The sequence below is a fragment of the Bos taurus genome, chromosome 17 (assembly GCF_002263795.3).
Source record: "Bos taurus isolate L1 Dominette 01449 registration number 42190680 breed Hereford chromosome 17, ARS-UCD2.0, whole genome shotgun sequence".
Lineage (NCBI taxonomy): Eukaryota > Metazoa > Chordata > Mammalia > Artiodactyla > Bovidae > Bos > Bos taurus.
Window position 1 is genome coordinate 7,518,178 of NC_037344.1, and position 20,077 is coordinate 7,538,254.

At 35.5% G+C, this 20,077-nt stretch overlaps 1 protein-coding gene across 7 annotated transcripts in view; it reads left to right on the forward strand.

The window, feature by feature from the left end:
• LRBA (LPS responsive beige-like anchor protein) overlaps window positions 1-20,077 on the forward strand; it is a 757,395-nt gene that overhangs the window by 718,860 nt on the left and 18,458 nt on the right. For all 7 annotated transcript variants that reach the window (XM_024977540.2, XM_024977539.2, XM_024977542.2 and 4 more), the window contains exons 52-53: window positions 7-162; window positions 6,503-6,670. In XM_024977540.2, coding sequence (XP_024833308.1) covers window positions 7-162; window positions 6,503-6,670 — 324 coding nt within the window. The remainder of the gene's footprint in view (window positions 1-6; window positions 163-6,502; window positions 6,671-20,077) is intronic.

Sequence of the window (20,077 nt, forward strand, 5' to 3'; positions counted from 1 at the left end):
TCATAGCCAGCAATACAGGAATGCACAGGAGGCAGATCACTGACCTCTTAGACCAAAGCATTCAAGTCCATTCCCAGTGTTTTGTCATCACGTCAGACAACCGCTACATCCTCCTCTGTGGCTTCTGGGATAAGAGTTTCCGCGTCTATTCTACAGACACAGGTAACCTCATAATTTCTTTATCAGTGAACTCAAGTTTACAACAAGTGGCGGTAAGAGGCTGAAAAGGCTTTCTCATCTCCCCTGTAAAAGTTACAGAATTCTAAAAGGTGTAAAATATAGTTTTCCCCTTCAAGTAATAATCTACTCTATAATCCATTAATAAGTTAACTTCAGAATGTTTTTAAAGGGGCAGGTTTTGATAGGTTTGTCGCCCAAGCTTCATACTTACAAGTGAATAATTTATTTTGAAAGCATACCTTGGTGTAAATGCCATATGTACATGTCCATGCATAGTCATATGACAAGTGCACATACTTACAGGTGTATTTCCCTACTTTAATATTATTTAAAGGTTATTTTTTTTTCCCTGGAAATTCTAAGTGTGTTTCCTGTGAGTGGCTATCTTGCCTCCACCCAGTTCCACTGAATCTTGCTGAAAACTACACCATGGTGAAGAAAGGTAGCTGACTCCGTGTTCATTTGCATGCAACTCCCTAAGGGACAAACCAAACTCAAATCACTACTATTATAGGATATCCAGTCCAATGAATGGGTGTATATTTTTGCATATAGGCAATTATGAACATTGAAAAATTTAATAGAGTCTCTTTAAAGTATTTTAGAAACTGGAAGAGGAGGGCATAAACTTATACTGAATATGTAGTTGTATATTTAAAATAATTAAAATTAGATAGTAATGCATTAGAACTTAAATACCATGGAGGTAGATAGTTCAACTAAAACAAGGATCTACAAATAATTATATTGATTAAAGGTTCTGGGGATAGGAAATTTTTTAAATTGAAATTTCTAATTAATTAACTGTTTTACAGCAAATCCTTTTTCAGTCATGTTAGTCATCTCTATACAATGTATGAGTCCATACTCCTACTTTAGTAAGTATAGTATATTAACGAATTAATTCTTGGGTATTCAGGGACTTTGTCCTAGCTACGTTTTGATGATTGTATTATAACCTAACAATGAGAGAGTAGGGAAATATAGTTGAATATGTACTGTGTATAGAATAAACCCTAGAAGTTAGACATGATCTCGTTTAATTTTTATTTCAGGGAATCAATGACCTAATATTTTTATAATTTACTTCTTTATTCTGGAGGTAGGTTCAGAAAGAAGATATCATTCAGGTCTTCCTGATTACTTGGGCTTTTACTAGATGTTTAGGTCTATGATATTAATTACTATTGAACCTAAAACTCCTCTGGAATTCTTTAAAAACGCATTGGAGATTGACAAGTTTTCCTAAAATTATTTATTATTATAATAAATCTTCTCTGGCTTAATATTCAGGTTTAAATTTTAACCTTTTCTTTCACTATTACGGTAATGACAACCTTAGTGTTATTTGACCTCAAACTATGCTCCCTTCTTCACAAACTTTCAGATTAAAATTGTTACATCCTATCACAGGGTTTTCTTGAACATTCTTTTAGATTCATACTGTTTTTTTATACATTGAAAATTATCTTTCAATTTGCATACAGTAAAATTCCTTATTTTGATTTTTAGTTCCCTTAGTCTCAGGGCATTGTATCCAGTTATGCAACCACCCCCACAGTTAAGATGCAGAGCAGCAGACATTCCCCAGAAACCCCTTGGGTTGCCCTTCATAGTCAGTTTCTTCCCTCACCTCAGCCTCTTCAGAATTGCTGACATACTCTTCATCTCTATAATCGTGCCTTTTCTGGAATGTCCTCAAATGGGATCATATATTATGTCAATCTTTTCTGGGTGCCTGATGTCCTCTGCCGGCATTCAGAAGTTGTTTTGTGGAATTCACTCAGCGTTTAAATGTTCTTTTGATGAATTTGTGGGGGAGAAAGTGTTCTCCCCGTCCTACTCCTCCGCCATCTTAGCTCCTCTCCCAATCTTTGGTTTCAACATTTGAGCCTTGCTGAGTTTGTTGACATTTCATATCATTTTAAAGACACTGAATATTGATATTTGTAAATTAAAGCTAACCTCTTTAACCTTTGTAAAGTAAAAGCTAACCTTGAGGCTTCCCTTGTAGCTCAGTTGGTAAAGACTCTGCCTGCAATGCAAGAGACCTGGGTTCGATTCCTGGGTCAGGAAGATCTCCTGGAGAAGGAAATGGCAACCCACTCCAGTATTCTTGCTTAGAGAATCCCATGTCCTGGCGGGCTATAGGCCATGGGGTTGCAAGAGTCGGACACGACGTAGCACCTAAACCACCACCTCCAAAGCTAACCTCACTTTGATATAATACTCAAGATAATTTTTATAGTCACACAGTTCTCTAGAATTTATAAAATATCTTCTTTCTCATACATGATATTGTGTCAGCCTCACAGTAATCTTAGGAAATCGAATAGGTGTCCATAGGCCCATTTTTTCGATGATGAAACCAAGGTTTGAAAAAGTTAAGTAACTTGTTGAAATTTGCATAGGTCATGGTGCTAGACCTGGGCATTGGAGGTCTTCTGACCTCAGATGTGGCATCTTTGTGATTAGTCCATTTTATCTCACACAAGTGTTACCCATTTAAAATCTAGGTTCCTAGAATGTCTGCCATGTTACTTTAGACTTAATAAACTAGATGGCATTCCTTTCTCTCTTTCCAAAAGCCTTCTACTTTACTGTTTTTTAAAACGTGCACAAGTGCGTGTATGTATAAAACACTTTCATAAGAAAGAAGTCTCATTTTATACTTCATTTTGGTGGGACTGAACATGTATACCAAAAATATTTATACTTTCCAGGAAAGCTTTGAAAAAACTCTCATATGATAAATCTAATACCCTTCTTAATATCTTGTATACAAACTCTGATGCAAATTTTATTTAAAATTATTTAAATTTTAAATGTGTTAGTGTCTTCATGATGATAGGAATATTAAATGTTTTCTCCTAAGTTTAGCAGAGAAGATTAGCAGAAAAATTGTATGATCAATAATATATAATGGCAGAGCTATCACAAGTGTTGAATTCAATTATATTTTGGCACGTAAGCCAAAAAAAAAAAAATCCTTCTCTTATTAGATTTGGTGGGGTGGGGAGGTGGGGGTAGAGAGAAACATGGTTGTAGCAGGAAATTCTTTAAACATAAATCATGTTTTCAAGACACAACCAGAGCAGCAGAGGCAACAATAAAACCTTCCCTCGGCAGTAGGAATTATTTTCAGGCCACATTTTAGATTCAGTGGTGCAGAGTCCTGAGCTTGAATTTTTTTTTTTTATTTGTAGCACAGCTGTCAAATAAAACATTAACTAGAAAATTTGTTCTGTCAAAAAAAGGATATTCTAGTGCTTGTGGTAATATTTGATATTAGTGTGTGGAGAGGTGGACTGGTATTAAAGGAAACAAAAAATAAAGCTTGAGGAACACTTATGAGATTATCAGAAAATAATTTACCAAAAAGAACAGCAGGTATTTATACGGTGTGATTTATTTAGGAGGAGTGAACCTCCACCTCATAGCAATAACAAATATTGCGGAGGAACACCGCCAGACAGGAAAAAGCAAACTGAAAAAAAAAATAATGTTTTCCAGAGTTGAGCCCAGAGTATAAATTGTGGAGAATGAAGTTAATTTGTATTAAAACATGAAACTCTTTAGATGTGAATACTTAGCTGGCGCCCCCTCATCTCAGTCTTCCCTGATGCCCAGTCTTAGTCTGTGCTCTCCTGTTTTTCTCTCTCCTCTTTTCTAGTAGTTAACACCACTCACAGTTACTTGTCTGTTTCTGTTTGTTTAATGAGGGCAGGAACCGTTTCTCTGTTTGCCACTATATACAAGTAAGATCTAATGCTCGGCACTTGGTAGGTGCTCAGTAAATGTTTGCTGAATGAAAAATAAGTGTGATAACTTTTAGGGGCAAAAATTAAAACACTAGGAAATTTTAATTAAAAAAGAAACCCCAGTCTGAATATACATGTTCCTAACGCTGACATTGTAGACATAGAATGATGACTTAATTAATGAGAAGTAGCAAATTATTATGTGTCTTGAGAAGTTCTGACAGTCCTTTTAATCCGTCGCACTTTTACAGCTAAAACTTTGCCCTTTGTTCTCACTAGCTGGAAACTAAGCATGTTACCAAGCAGACAGTTGCTCTTTCGCGGGCTGCCTGGTGTGCGTGCAGCGTTTGGGTTTTCTGTTTATGCCACAGACCTCACATACCTAGATGTATTACTTTGCTCATCTTCACTTCTACAGCCCACTGAATTGATGGTTGTCAAATCTTAAATGAGTCTGCTCTAAGTAACCTATTTAAATCACTCGTATAGTTGACATGCTCTCAGCATTTAGTATAGGCTGAGGCAGAAGTCACTGTACATACTCTGTGATCAAAAGCATAATCACATTATGGGGTGTTCAGTATTTTCAGTAGTTAAAACTCATGATTTAGCTTTCACTTTTCTAATTAGTACTTCTTTGCTGATGGTTCAGACGGTAAAGAATCTGCCTGGAATGCAGAAGACACAGGTTTGATCCCTGGGTCAGGAAGATCCCCTGGAGAAGGGAATGGCTACCCACTCCAATATTCTTATCTGGAGAATCCCACGCACAGGTTAGCCTGGTGGGCTTCAGTCCATGGGGTTACAGAGTCTGACACGACTGAGCGACTCTCACTTTCTACTTTGTAGTAAGAGTACATTCAGCTGCCTTTTGTCTCATCCTTAGTTAGGTCTTCCCTCTAACTCCAACCATTTTACCACTAAACCTCTCTCCTTTGTCCTTCATATAAATTGGAAATGATAAAAAATTATTATATTTTTAATATTTAATTTTCTTTCCATTTTTTAATTCTAGAAAGTCTTGAGTTCTTATATTCTTTACTGATAAAGTTAATTTTTAAAATGAAACATTCTGGTGTTAATTTAAAAGGTTGGAGAAATTCAGAAGTGAACATTTTTAACACTTACTAGTTAAAATACCTGCTTTGACTAAAGTCTTTTTGCATAGGAAATAGAAGTGTACTTTATCAATTTTGCAGTTTGAGAATGATATGAATCTTTCTTAAGTTACTATTAGAACACTGTGGACAAGGGAAAACACTGTATTTGACTTCCCATCTGATGTGGATGAAGCAGTATTTATTTCTAAATTTTCAGACTTTGTAATATGCTTTGGGTTAATTTAAATCAATAATGTGAAAAATTTAGTGGAAATGTTTTAGTTATATTTATTATCTTGAAAAATTAAATACATATAGATACCAATACTTAGTTGAGACCTTAAGGTTTTGATAGGCTGCGATCTGTTCCAAGTTAAACATATAAACTTTTTAGGCATACTAGTTTTTTTCCAGCTTAATGGTTTTTATCTTGAACATCTGAATTGTATTTTTTGTCACCCTACCGAAATGCTTATTTGAAAAAAGAAAAGCATTCAATCTGAGTATTAAAGGTACACATTCTATGACATTTTAATTTGTAGATTCTGTAGTCATTTCAGAGAGAAACGTTAGCTAGAAACTGGTCAGGGTAGAGTAGAAGAGCTGCTATAGCTATTTAATTCTTTAGACAAGTTTGTATGAATTACAAACACCGTATCTGATTAAACAAAAAATCTAAAAGGTGGGACCTTTACTTTTTTCTGACACTGTTATGTGAGCAGTTCATCCTGTGCTTGACACCCTAGATATATGGTAAGTTTACTGGGTCCCCCTCCCCAGTCATTACTGGTAAACTGTCATCTTAATTTCCCTTCTCCTCAGGAGTTTTCCTCATTCAGACAATTAAAGAAAGAATCACTAGCTCAAATTGCAGTCACAATATATTAGTCCTTTTATCAAAATTTAGCTCATGTAATCCTGATGTGAAAAGCAGAAACTCTTGGATGTGGTTTATAGTGTCTTTGTGTAGATGACTTCAGAGAAGAGAAGAAGAAATAAATTGCCTTTACTGATTCAGAGAGAGGTTTATATTAGTGAAGTCTGAGGGATAGAGTACTTACAGAAAGGCAACTAAGTTTTGCTTTGTTTTGGATCATTTAGAGTAACTTAATAAATTGTTGAAATGGTTCCAAATAAGGGTTCTCTTGAGTCTCCTTTAATCAGTAGACATAATTCATTTGTAATTCCTAGGAGCCATGTATAATAATATTATTAGTTGAAATAGTTTTAACATATGTCTTTCAAAAATGTTACTATCACTGTTCAATTGATTCTTTTTGTTGTCGTTAATTCTTCAAAGAAAACTTTTAGGTTGAACCAGATCAAATTTTATTATAAAATCTGAATTATCAGAATATGAGTTAATACAACTTCATTATCTTTTTAAAAGTTAAACAATCACTGGAAAGTTTTTCAGTTTTTTTAAATAGCAGTTTAAAAGAAACTTGTTTTGTATTTCAGGAAAATTGATCCAAGTGGTGTTTGGCCATTGGGATGTCGTCACTTGCCTCACTCGTTCGGAGTCGTATATCGGGGGAAATTGCTACATTCTGTCAGGGTCACGTGATGCAACCCTTCTGCTCTGGTACTGGAATGGAAAAAGCAGTGGTATTGGAGATAACCCGGGCAGTAAGTACAATTTATAAGTGAACTTTTACAAGTGATGTATAGTAACATTTTGCAGTGAAGTTTTACCTATTTTATCATGGGGAAAGTGAAACTGAAGTATCAAGTAATTTTAATTTCTTAGTTATAATTTAAGAAAGCTCTAGATAACCTTGTTATTAACATTTTGTGACCAATGATAATTCAAATTCAAGGATAAAATCTCATTTTCATGTGTTTGGTTATTCTTATCTGAAAATGCTAGTCCTTCCTTGGAAATGGCTGTCACCAAATAAAACAGAAGAGTTTAATTCACAAACAATAAGATATAATGTAAAAGAGCAATCACATATTGTTTATTGAATTCCTATTTTAAAGAGCAAAAAAAATTATAATTTCATGGAAACAAACCAGTCTTTAGAAAAAATATGCTTTCATTTACATATTAAAAGATAAAACGGGTCATAAAAGGCCAATATGGAATATTCAAATTGGCTGTTGGTTTCTCAAATGGGAAATGAAAATGTTCACCAACAGCCTTAAACATCTTTATGAAACTATGCTGAAGGCAGTAAAACAAAAAATGTGTAACCATTTAAAATTGTAATTCACAGAAGGCAAAAAAGGAAGCAGCTACCATTAAAACCAATCGCACACAGCTGCAGAAAAGAAATGGCTTTAGAAAAACACATTAAGAAGTAGGAAAAAACAATTAAAAGGACCACCTGAAAAACGAGAATTTAATTAAAATGATTATGACAAGACTGAAGAGATCCTGCAAGAATAGCATTATATTTTTTATTTCATAGGTAGAGCATTTTAACTGCTCTTAAATATTTACAGTTTCTTAATTTAAAGCAAGTTGCAATTTATTTGGCTAAGGAAGGATCACGGTATTGCTGATTACCTGAATACTATGGTACTTACTTCTGTCACTCAGTCCCAAATTATAAAACAGCCTGATTATGTTAAGTCCATCGTATTTTGAATTGACTTATTAAAGCTGTGCTTATTAAATGTATATTATTTGTATGAAAGTGAAACCTTTTTAAAAAATTTACTCAAGAGCCAGTACAGTTTTAAAAGAAGTATATGCAAAGTATTTTTGCCAACACTGTTTCTGCTTTGTATGTATTATGTTTGGTGTGATGGTGAATCAAAGTTTTTATTTTATGAACCTCTAATATGTATTTCTTAATCAAAACATGGACAATTCCCTACACAAATTAAATGTGAAAAGTAACTTTACGGCTTTGATGCTATGGGTAAGAGTAGTCAGAGCAACTTCAGTGTGTGTGCCTGTATCGGGAGGTTAGTGTGGACGTGTGTGTGTTTCACGTATGTACACAACATCTCCGTTCTATATGTAATTAAAGTAGTAACTTTAAATTTGTAAGCTTCAGGGAACTTTGTTTTTCGCATTCTTTTGAGAAGTGCTTCATGTCCTTTTCTCTGTGGAGCCTCATACTCTGTTCCTTCCTCCTTTTCTGGCCTTTTAAGATGAGCGACTACTTTCAATTTCGTTTTTCCCTGTTTCCATAAACTCAGTTATTGAGATTCACTAAACTGTCTCAGACAAACCTAGATTTGACATAGACAATAAGCATACCATTTTGTTATTTATGTGAAAATATTTAGGAAGAACTTTGCTTTGAAATAGTGTGAGATGTTTCATGCACACACAGCAATCCAAACGAAAAAAAATTTTGTTCTTTTTTTTTTTTTTTTAACTTGACCTAACCGTGTTCTCTATGTCATTACTAATGGGTATTTCGAAAAGTAGCTAAAGGCTTTCTAGCTGCAGTTAATGTGTAATTGTTGTTACATTTCAGAGATTTAAGTGTATTTTAAAATAAATGCATTTTAGAAATATTCAGCTTTTCTAGAAAGGATAAATATATATATTTAAATACCTTGTAAATCAACCTAAAGATGATTTTTTTATGTCCATGACATTATAAAAATGAATCAAGTAGGACTGACCAGATCATGGAGTTTAGAGTAAGACACAGCTAAGTTCTATGCTGTGCTGTGCTGTCTTGTCTGTAAAATGAAAGCAACGATAGTAACCGACTTAACGTGTTATCAGAAGCACAGAACGCTTCAGAGCAAATAAATCACCACACGAACACCATCTTACTGGTATTAGAGTAGATATTATAATGTTGTATTTTCCATAAAGCACTTCATCTATGCCCTCTCATTGTCTGCAGTGTGGTGGACATTAACTCCTAGTAATGCTGGTAATGCAAGGGAAAAAATAAAAGAATAACTTAACAGCACATCTGATAAAAATTTTAGAGAAGTGTAATGACTCTTGATAAATTACCTTTCTCACAGCGAACCTCATCCTTTGGAGTCCTTCTGTAATGTCTGATGTCCCAACTGAATTTTGCTTTAACTTTGAAGGGTGAATCTGAGAAAAAGACAAATAGGCACTTTTTCATATAATGAGAATTTCCACACATTAGAATGGGAAAATGAATAAACCAGTGTAAGTTTTTCAAAAGACAATGCAAACAAAAACAAAGACGTGTGTACTGCTTGTGAGCTGTTTTAAGCACTCATGCAAGCTGGTTCACATTTTTTAAGCCTGTGGCTCGTTGATGGCTCCACAGTGCAGCCGCTGAAGTCACAGATTTTTGGATGAAGAATTTTAGATTATGCTTACTTCTGTGTTGTAGCTCTTGGATGAATCGACATTTAAGAGATAGCCAGGCTTTTATATACATAACTCCCACGTGGTCTGTAGATGCATACAGTGCCTCAACTTAAAGTTTTGAATTTAGACTTTTCTCTTGGAAAGAAAATGGGTAATTTAAAAAAAAAAAAAAAACTAGACCATTGCCTTTCCTGCATTTTATAGGCCTCATCCAAGCATATTACTTGTTTATTTCAAAAATCATAAGAATAAGCCAGCAATTTTACTTGCTAGTGTCATAAGCCTATGGCATTACCTACAAATCTAATGTCAGTGCTGTATGTAAAGTTGATAGCTTTATTAGTTGTTTTTTTTTTAACTCATGTTATCTAGTGTTAATAAACACATTACTCAGGCAAAATCATGCGAATTCAAACTGGATAAAACCTGTATATAGTATACCATGAGGCTTTTAAAAGGATGCATATGTTTTATGGAATCTGACTAGGTTATATAGCAAAAGCCTTGTTTTCCTGTGTGACAGATAGGTTTTCATTTTTGACTCTATTGTCTTGTGATAGTTATCTCCTGTGGAATGTGGTTTTCTTAATGAGAAGAAAAATTAAGATAGGATTCCATTTAGTTGTGGGTTTTTTAAATAAAATTAACCAAGAACATTTCAAAAAAAGATGTTTTCTGCATGGAAGCATATCTCTCTTTGCCCTCATACCCTTTGTGTTTAAAACTGGATTTTGTCCACCAAAATGCTTTCCTGGAATACTCATTTTTCCTTCACAATAATGCTATCCAGACTGCACATTTCCAAATTTTGAAGAAAATGTTCCCTGATGCATTCAATTGACTTTTAAATACTTTAAACTTTAAAATGATCTTGTAATCAAAATGAAAATTCACAGAAGAGTTTATTCACTGTTTTTGTATTTTATTAGATCATAAACTTAAAATCAAATTCTCATTAAGCATCTAAATGTAAGTGCTTATTAAGCATTTTTAGGTATCTGAGTAATTTTTTTAAAAGTCACAGTTGAATAGCTTTAGAAACAAACAGTCGCTGACTGTGAGGTGTTGCATAGATGGTGTGCGTAGTATTTCAGTAAAGTAGTTTTCCATTCTCACATTCTGTTTTTGATTTGATTGAAAGGTGGCATTTTTTTTCTTCTTTGCAATCAGACATGCTAATCTATATCAGCTTTCTCCTTTATAGGAATGGCGTCTGCTGGAAAAAAAAAAAAAAAGTTTTTTTCATAACAAGATTCTGTTAAGAATATTTCAGCACCATTAATTAGAAAGAAGGTTTTATTAACCATAAGGCTAGCACTAACAGACCACAGAGCTGTTTTTTAAAGTACTGTATGCCATGGCTGCCCTGCTTTTTCTCTGTCGAAAACTTCATTTTGTTACACTCTCATCAATCACTTAAGTCATTACCGTAAATCCTACTGTTGTTAATTTTACTAGTATCACCCTAATGAGACATCCCTGCTATAATTAAAAATGAATTCTAACTTTAAGGCATTCTAAATTTTTTTTTAATGAATTTAGAATGATCTTGCCATGTAACCATAAATACCACTGATATACATAGACTACTCATCAAGTCTTTAAGAAAAGTGGTATCACAGTATGTCCAGGTGTGACTTATTTCCTGGTTGTCTCTGTGCACATGTGCTTATGCATATGTATATTTTTGCGCACATATTTAGGAATTATGTTCTTTTTATAATAAAGCCTACTACGCTTTACTGAAGCTACCGATAAATCCTTATTCTTTGTCTTGCCAGAATATAGGTGGATGTGACACAAGAAGTAGGCGTCCTAGAGCGCCATCTGCTGGACGCGTTGGGGGGCTTGATAGTTCTGAAAATCAGTACTTGTTAAAACAGGTGTACTTTGTTTTAATTGCCTGTGGTGTAGTATTTATGGTTCACAAATGTCAAGATATGTACATCTGTGTTGAACTGTATGAGTTTGTAAAAGAAATAACATTCTTTCTTCTTTGGCCCTGCACTAACCTGGATTTGGACGGTTATAATCAGTATTTTGTTTAAGGAAAAAGTAAGCACGATATATACCTAATGAAACAAAGCATCACAGTTTGTAATGAGAAGAACTCTTATTAATCACAGGTCTTCAGTAGGCTACAGTTGGAGGAAATTGTTTGCATGATATTTTAACTTTAGTTTCCTTATGTTCACAGCTACTATGAAAGCAGTGTTTGAAACGTTTTGTTTTTTTTTTTAATATCTGGGATATGACTCAATCTGATTCTTTGTCTAGAACATGGCTCCTTCCATGTATATCTCATCAAGAACATTCCTTGTGGTTTGCGCTATTGCAGTAAGATTGCCCTGTATTTCCCCTTTTTCCTTGAAGAATTCATCAAGCATGGTTTGAAGCAATATGTTGGCAGTGTTCAAGTTCAGGTGACATTAAAGCTATGTCTATGAAATTCTCCAGAAGGGCCAGGATGTTTGGTGCCCCATGATGTAATGCAGGCCCTCCCGTTCCAGCAAAACAACTCTGTATTTACTGCTTGTAACTAATAGTAGATGTGGTAAAAGGAATTATATTCATATGGCAAATGAATACAGCCTTAATGTGCACCATATGCAGAGTGGTGGGGTGATGTGCCAATATATCACATTTATTTACCTTGTTTAGTTGCAGAAAAAAATGACTTTACCATTCAACCCATGGGTTCTTGCCATATAAATATGAGAACAGAAGAACAGATGATTTATCCCTTCAAATTGGAACTGGGTATCTTCATATGAACACTTTAATAGTGCGACACCAAAGAAAATTGTCTAATACTTTATGCTCAGATAGGAAATTTAATTTCAAACAATGGCGGGAATTACCCATTAGTTAGAAGCTACAAATTCTCTATAGTCAATGAAGTGTAGGCTCTCAAAGAAAACTGTAAATATGTCTCCTTTCATTTAACTGAGACTGGATGTACTCTGAAATTTCAAGCTACTTCCTCCCCTCTCTTCCTTTTTTAAGCCTAAAGTCAGGAGTCTTCTGCTTTTAGAATGTTGTGTGGGGGATGTATATTATTGTAGAACTACTAAGGATATGGTTAATGAAGACCTCCTGGAACAACATATTAGATTGACTTTCAAAGAGTTTGCTTCTTTAGAGAAGTGATACAACATCTTTGTGCATATGTGCCTTACATTATGCCTTAGATAGTCCTGAGAATTCGTGAACAGACACGCTTTTATATGAAATTAGGTAGTAAATGTCCCTGATGGTTTCTTTTACAGTTGCCCTGTTTTTAAAAGTAATTTTTTCACATTCAAATGGGTTTGATCAAACTTTGTATTTTGGATTTGAAGTGGTTTTTGTTTTGTTGCTTTTATTTATTATTAAATTTATTTATTTTTAGTTGAAGGATAATTGTTTTACAATATGGTAAGAGTTTCTGCCATACATCAACATGGATCAGCCATAGGTATACATATGTCCCCTCCCTCTTGAACCTCCCTCCTACCTCCCACCCCTTCCCACTCCCTCTGGGTTGGTACAGAACCCTGGTTTGAGTTCCCTGAGTCATACAGCAAATTACACAGGGGAAAAACATCCTTAGAATTTCTTCTGCCTCTCATGGCTCAGGTCTTCATTACTCTTGAGCTTTTTAGCTTTTATTCTCATAGCTTACAACTTTCTACAACTGAGAGAATGCTTTTATATTTCCTTAGGGTGAGCAGGGTCAGCAAGTTTCTCTTTTTTTAATTGAGATATAGTTGGCACCTAACATATGCATTTTAGATATACAACATCATGATTTGATATTTGTATAATTGCAAAGGATCACCACAGTATCTAAATAACATCCATCACCACACAGTTACACTGTTTTTTCCCGATGTGAGAACTTTTAAGATCCACTCTCTCAGCAACTTTCAAATATACAATACAGTATTATTAAATGGGCTTCCCAGGGGGGTCAGTGGAAAAGAAGCTGCCTCCCAATGCAGGAGTCAGAGGAGATGTGAGTTCCATCCCTGGGTCGGGAAGATCCCTTGGAGGAGGAAATGGCAATCTGCTCCAGTGTTATTGTCTGAAAAATCCCATAGACACAGGAGCCTGGCAGGCTACAGTCCACCGGGTCAAAAAGAGCTGGACACAGCTGAGTGACTCAGCGTGATTATTAACTATATTCACTATACTCTACATTAAATTCCCAAGACTTACTCATTTTGTAAGTGAGTTTGCACCTTTAGACCACTGTTGCCCATTTTGCCCACTCTCCACCTTTGGCAGCCACCTCGCAGTCTATTCTCTGTATCTTTGAAGTCAGTGTTTTTTGTTTTTAAAATTCTACACATAAATGAGATCATAAAGTATTTGTTTTTGTCTGACTTATTTTACTTATCATAATGCCCTTAAAGTCTGTCCATATTGCCACAAATGGCAGCTTATTTTTTATGACTGATATTCCACTGTGTGTGTGTGCGTGTGCGTGTGCGTGTGCGTGCAGCATTTCATCCGTCCATTCATCCATCAGTGCATACTTGGGCTGTTTCCATGTCTTGGCCATTGTGAGTAATGTTGCGGTGATAGGGGGCGCAAGTATCTTCTCGAATTCATGTTTTCGTTTACACCTAGAAGTGAACTTGCTGGTTTAATTTTTTGAGGAAACTGCATACTGTTTTCTATAGTGTTTGTACCAATTTACATTCCTACCAACAGGGCACAAGGATTCCTCTTTCTCCACTTTCTTATCAAAGCCTGTTATTTCTTGTCCTTTTCGTAAAGCCAGTCTAGCAGATGTGAAGGTATCTCGTTGTGGTTTGCATTTCCCTGGTGATAAGTGATGTTGAGTTACCCTTTTCTGTACTTCTTAGCCATCTGTATGTATTCTTTGTAAAAAAAAAAAAAAACAAAGTCTATTCAGATCCTCTGTCCATTTTTAAGTTAGATTGTTCTCTTGGTGTTGAGTTATGTGAATTCTTCGTGGGTTTTGGATATTAACCTTTTTCAGTATTATGATCTGTAAATATTTTCCCCCATTCATCTGTTGCCTTTTCACTTGGCTGACGGTTTCCTTTGCTGTCCAGAGGTTTTTAGCTTGATGTAATCTCACTTGTTTGTTTTTTGCTTTTGTTGTCTTTGCTTTTGGCGTCAAATCCAGGTGTTTCAAATTGCTGAAGATGTGAAAACCCTCTATACTTTTCACTAATGCCTTACTTATGTATCTTTAACAAATGTTAAAAATGTTAAAGTGAAAGTGAAGTCACTCAGTCGTGTCCAACTCTTTGCGACCCCGTGGACTGTAGCCCACCAGGCTCCTCTGGAATCCATGGGATTCTCCAGGCAACAATACTGGAGTGGGTTGCCATTTCCTTCTCCAGTTAAAAATGTTAAGGAGGACAAATTACAAAGAATTTTATGTGACTTGGATATTTAGGATAAATAGATAAAAATAGTTATCCATTTTTGTTTTCATATTTATAAGAATCATAATATTAAACATCAACAAATATGGATAAGATTTCAACAACTTTTCTAAGTATCTACATTCTCTTTGGAGGCAGAGTTCTTTAATGTTGATGTTTCCAGACACACATATGCAACTACAGAAGCTATCAAAGAATTAGAGCCAAAGACAAGCCTGTCTGTGGGGAATTGGCAAGTGAAAAGTCTCAAAAAACTAGGATAAAAGAAGTACACAAGTTAAGTTTGATATGTCCACATGATGGAAGACTGTATAGCCATTAACGTATTATGAATTGTGATATTGACATGAAAGTATATGTTCTCTGAATTGGTAAGTGTCAGAGATCACCAAACTACAGGTATAATAAGACATATTTTAAATATTTGTGTCGGTAAGTGTATGCTTCGTATACCGTGTTGTATATTGCTGTTGTTCAGTTGCTCAGTCGTATGCAACTCTCCACTCTTCATGGACTGAAGCACGCCAGGCTTCCCTGTCCTTTACTATCTCCCAGAGTCTGCTCAAACTCATGTCCATTGAGTCAGCGATGTCATCCAACCATCTCATCCTCTGTCGCCCACTTCTCCTCCTGCCCTCAACCTTTCTCAGCATCAGGGTCTTTTCTAAGGAGTCGGCTCATCGCATCAAGTGGCCAGAGTATTGGAGCTTCAGTTTCAGCATCAATCCTTCCAATGAATATTCAGGGTTGATTTCCTTTAGGATTAACTGGTTTGATCCCCTTGCTGTCTGAGGGACTCTCAAGAGTCTTCTCCAGCACTCCAGTTCAAAAGCATCAATTCTTCGGCACTCAGCCTTCTTTATGGTCCAACTGTCACATCCATACATGACTACTGGAAAAACCATAGCTCTGACTGTATGGACCTTTGTTGTCAAAGTGATGTCTCTGCTTTTTAATATGCTGTCTAGGCTAGAAAAAAGTCTGAAATAATAACTGATAAATGCAAGCAATGGTCATTTTAGGTAGTGGAACTTAGAGGTATTTTTTCATTTTCTTCTTCAAAATTTACTAAATTATATGAATGCTTTATAATGAGTATATATTATTTTGATAATCAGACACAATAAATATATTTTACTGGGTAGGAAAATACCTAGTTATTGTAATGTATCTTCCCTTCCTGCTCTCAGCTCCATGCTCTGGCTATATCAGAATGAAATGGATTGTTAGAGAAGGTTGAAAAATCTAAGAAAAAGAGGAATGGGAGAAATCATAGTCTACTTTCTAGAAATGAAGGTATATTTTCCTCCCTGATGGGAAAAATAGTAATAAGAATCATTTCTAATTGGTATTTATGTGTCACAGGATCAGATATTGTACTTTTGCTAGAAAACAAATGTGAGCAACAGAGGGTGAAAATACGCACCACCCTGCCGCTGCTGGCTGGTGTTCACTGAGTGCTCCCTACATGCTAGGCACAGCTCCAGCACTTCACGTAGTAGCTCGTCAGTCCTCATGGTAGTCCTGGTGTTGTGCACGCGTGTGTGTGTGCAGTCGTGTTGGACTCTTTGCAACCTCACAGTCTGTAGCCCACCAGGTTCCTCTGTCCATGAGATTCTCCAGGTAAGAATACTGGAGTGGGGATTCCTTCTCCAGAGGCTCTTCCCAACTCAGGGATCGAATCCACATCTCTTGCATCTCCTTCATTGGCAGGCGTATTCTTTACCACTGAGCCACCTGGGCAGCCCAGTCCTGTTGTTATCCTTGTTTTATAGATGAGGCACAGAGAGAATATTAGTATGCCTCTACTTTCTAGATCTTTCTAGAACTATGAGAACTTACTAGATTGAGGGCAGGAGGAGATTGGTTACATTTACTAGTTATCATTCCAGACTTTTTTCTATGCCTAGACAGCATATTAAAAAGCAGAGACATCACTTTGACAACAAAGGTCCATATAGTCAAAGCTATGGTTTTTCCAGTAGTCATGTACGGATGTGAGAGTTGGATCATAAAGAAGGCTGAGCGCTGAAGAACTGATGCTTTCGAATCGGGGTGCTAGAGAAGACTCTTGAGAGTCCTTTGGACAGCAAGGAGATCAAACTAGTCAATCTGAAAGGAAATCAACCCTGAATATTCACCGGAAGGACTAATGCTGAAGCTGAAGCTCCAATACTTTGGCCACCTGATGCAAAGAACTGACTCCTTAGAAAAGACCCTGATGCTGGCAAAGGTTGAGGGCAAGAGAAGAAGGGAGCAACAGAGGATGAGATGGTTGGATAGCATCGCCAACTCAGTGGACATGAATCTGAGTTCTCATAGTTTTCATAGTTCTAGTAAGACCTATGAGCTTCAAAACCCAAGGGAGGGGAAGCATAGCTAGCAAACTAGAGCCTGGATTCAAACCCAGGACTCTAGGCCAGAGGCATCATTCTTACCCACTAAACTGGACAGCATTTTAAATTTCATTTCATTGGATCATCAACTGTGGAAAATTTGATGCAACTTTGTCACTAAAGTACTCTTAGTATTTGCAGAAGATAATTTTATTACCTCTAGCAATCTCTAGTTAGTATTGAGTTCTTATGAAAGTATATGTCATGATAAGATTTTGTACTTTTTAAATACTATTACACATGTTAGGATTATACTTTATGTATAAAATTGTAGGTATATACTCACACAAGTGCACTTTTTAATGTCTTAGAAGATGATTCCGTTGTCATAAACTTTTGTTTATATAAGTTCATATAAGAAAGTGAAAGAAGGAAAGTGAAGTCGCTCAGTCGTGTCCGACTCTTTGCAACCCCGTGGACTGTAGCCCACCAGGTTCCTCCATCCATGGGATTCTCCAGGCAAGAATACTGGAGTGGGTTGCCATTTCCTTCTCCAGGGGAATCTTCCCAACCCAGGGATCGAACCCAGGTCTCCCACATTGCAGGCAGACGCTTTAACCTCTGAGCCACCAGGGAAGCCCAAGTTCATATAAACTTATATGATATATATATATATAGTATATATCATAGAAAGGAGAAAGGTTATAAATCAAGAACTTAGTATTATTGAGTTTTAAATCAACATTATACTGTCTTATATTAATAATTGTAATATTTACAAGAGGAAGCTACCAAATTTTATTGTTGGTTGTCATATTCTAAATGAAGCCATGACTTGTTTTCTATAATGTATATGTTCAACAAAATCAACATGTTTTCAAAACAATGGAAAAAATCCATAATGAAAGGAAAATAGGAAGAAAGGTTGGTAGAGATGGTATAAATAGACCAAGTCTTAAATAATTTCTAATTGATGCTTTTGAACTGTGGTATTAGAGAAGACTCTTGAGAGTCCCTTGGACTGCAAGGAGATCCAACCAGTCCATTCTAAAGGAGATCAGCCCTGGGTGTTCTTTGGAAGGAATGATGCTAAAGCTGAAACTCCAGTACTTTGGCCACCTCATGTGAAGAGTTGACTCATTGGAAAAGGCTCTGATGCTGGGAGGGATTGGGTGCAGGAGGAAAAGGTGACAACAGAGGATGAGATGGCTGGATGGCATCATCGACTTGATGGACGTGAGTCTGAGTGAACTCCGGGAAATGATGATGGACAGGGAGGCCTGGCGTGCTGCGATTCATGGGGTCGCAAAGAGTCGGACACGACTGAGCAACTGAACTGAACTGAACTGTGTAATTAAAATGTAGTGTTATCATTCCAATTGAAAAATTAGAAAGTTAATGGAAAGATTTAAGAAACATTTAACAACTAACCTCATCTGCTTCACAAAAACCATTTCCTCTCCTGATTTACCATTATGGTGAGCCACATGAGAAACCTTAGTCTTCAATTTTCATATGAATTTTTTCATTGATGAATGCTTTATAGTAAAAATGTAATTAAAATGGAATAAAAGATGTGCAAAACAGAAGTATCCAGTTTTAGGAAATGGCAAGTATATATAATACTTAGATTTTCTTAAACCTATATATATATGTAATAATTATATATTTAGGTCCTTAAACAAATTTACATTTTCATTCAAAATGAATACTCTATTGAAGTGATTTTTTTTTTAAAGCAAGGTTTCATATTTTGTTTTATGTCTCTAAGAGGTCAGATGGGTATTAGATTTTGCTAACCTGGAAAATTATATTGGTTGTTTTTATTTAAAAATCTTATTAGTTGATGGTAAGTACTTATTTTGTATAAAAATTAAGTTATAATAAATAGTTTGGACTTCAATGCAGCTTTTTGATCTTTCCAATAATAGATATTTGTAATTAGCAGGCTTATAGTAAGGTCAACAAAACCTTATTCAGTGACCATTTAAAATCAAATCATTTACATATACAGGGTCATATTTTCTTGCCTTTGTTTCCAGAGTGCATTGCACATAATACATACTCAGTAAATGTTATATTAAAGTGAAGGAGTTAAAGGAATGAATGAATAAACAAATGGGGAATGTTAACCTCTGTCCCAGGAGTAGTTAAACTTAAGTTTTAATTGAAAGAGCTAATTTTACTTCTGTAAAACTAAAACTAAGGAAATGTTGACCTGCTCTTCATTTCATGATAGACGGTACGAAAATGGTAAATGAATGAAGTGGATTCTCTCTGCTAGTAACAACGTACTTCAACTGCTAATGAGAACTTTGCAGTGCCTTTTGAAAGTAATTTAATTTTCATTAAGACTGAGGAGATGATGGCCAAAATACCAAGAACTTTATTCATTTTTAAAAATGCAAGTCAAAGTTTGCCAGAAATAGATGTCAAGGCTATTTTTACCTGGCTTATTAATTCTCTTTGCCTTAATGGATACAGATCTTTTGAAATATTTTTCTCATTGGATATTTATGAACAGGATACCAGAGAAATTACTGTTTCCTCCATCTCTTCTTTCAGGTATAACTTTAAGTGGTTCAGAGTCCATTTGATGAAGAAATACACTTAGTGTTATGAGAGCACCAAAGAAACACATTTAATAGCAGCATTTGTTATTCTGCCTAATGGTGTAAAACATTTCACCTAATATTTTAAAACATAGGTCGAATATAAATGCTTAATGGGTATTATGGAGATCTTGTGCTGCTTAAATGAAACTTGGATTGTTATAATGGTGTCTGTAAGTTAGTAACTGATATTCCCTGTTATGTACTGAGAAAAGCACATCTGTAAAAACTGATGTGTCCTGGTGTTTGTGGCAGGATTTGGAGCCTTTAATCTCCTTTGACTTGCTCATCTTCCTTTAAGGCCATCCATAAAGATGCACTGAGTGTCCTTTTCAGCCTTTGGTTAGGCTTTGCATCAGTAGTCATAAACCTGCTCTCCGGACAAAGACACCCTTTCCTTTGAAGTAATTGGTCAA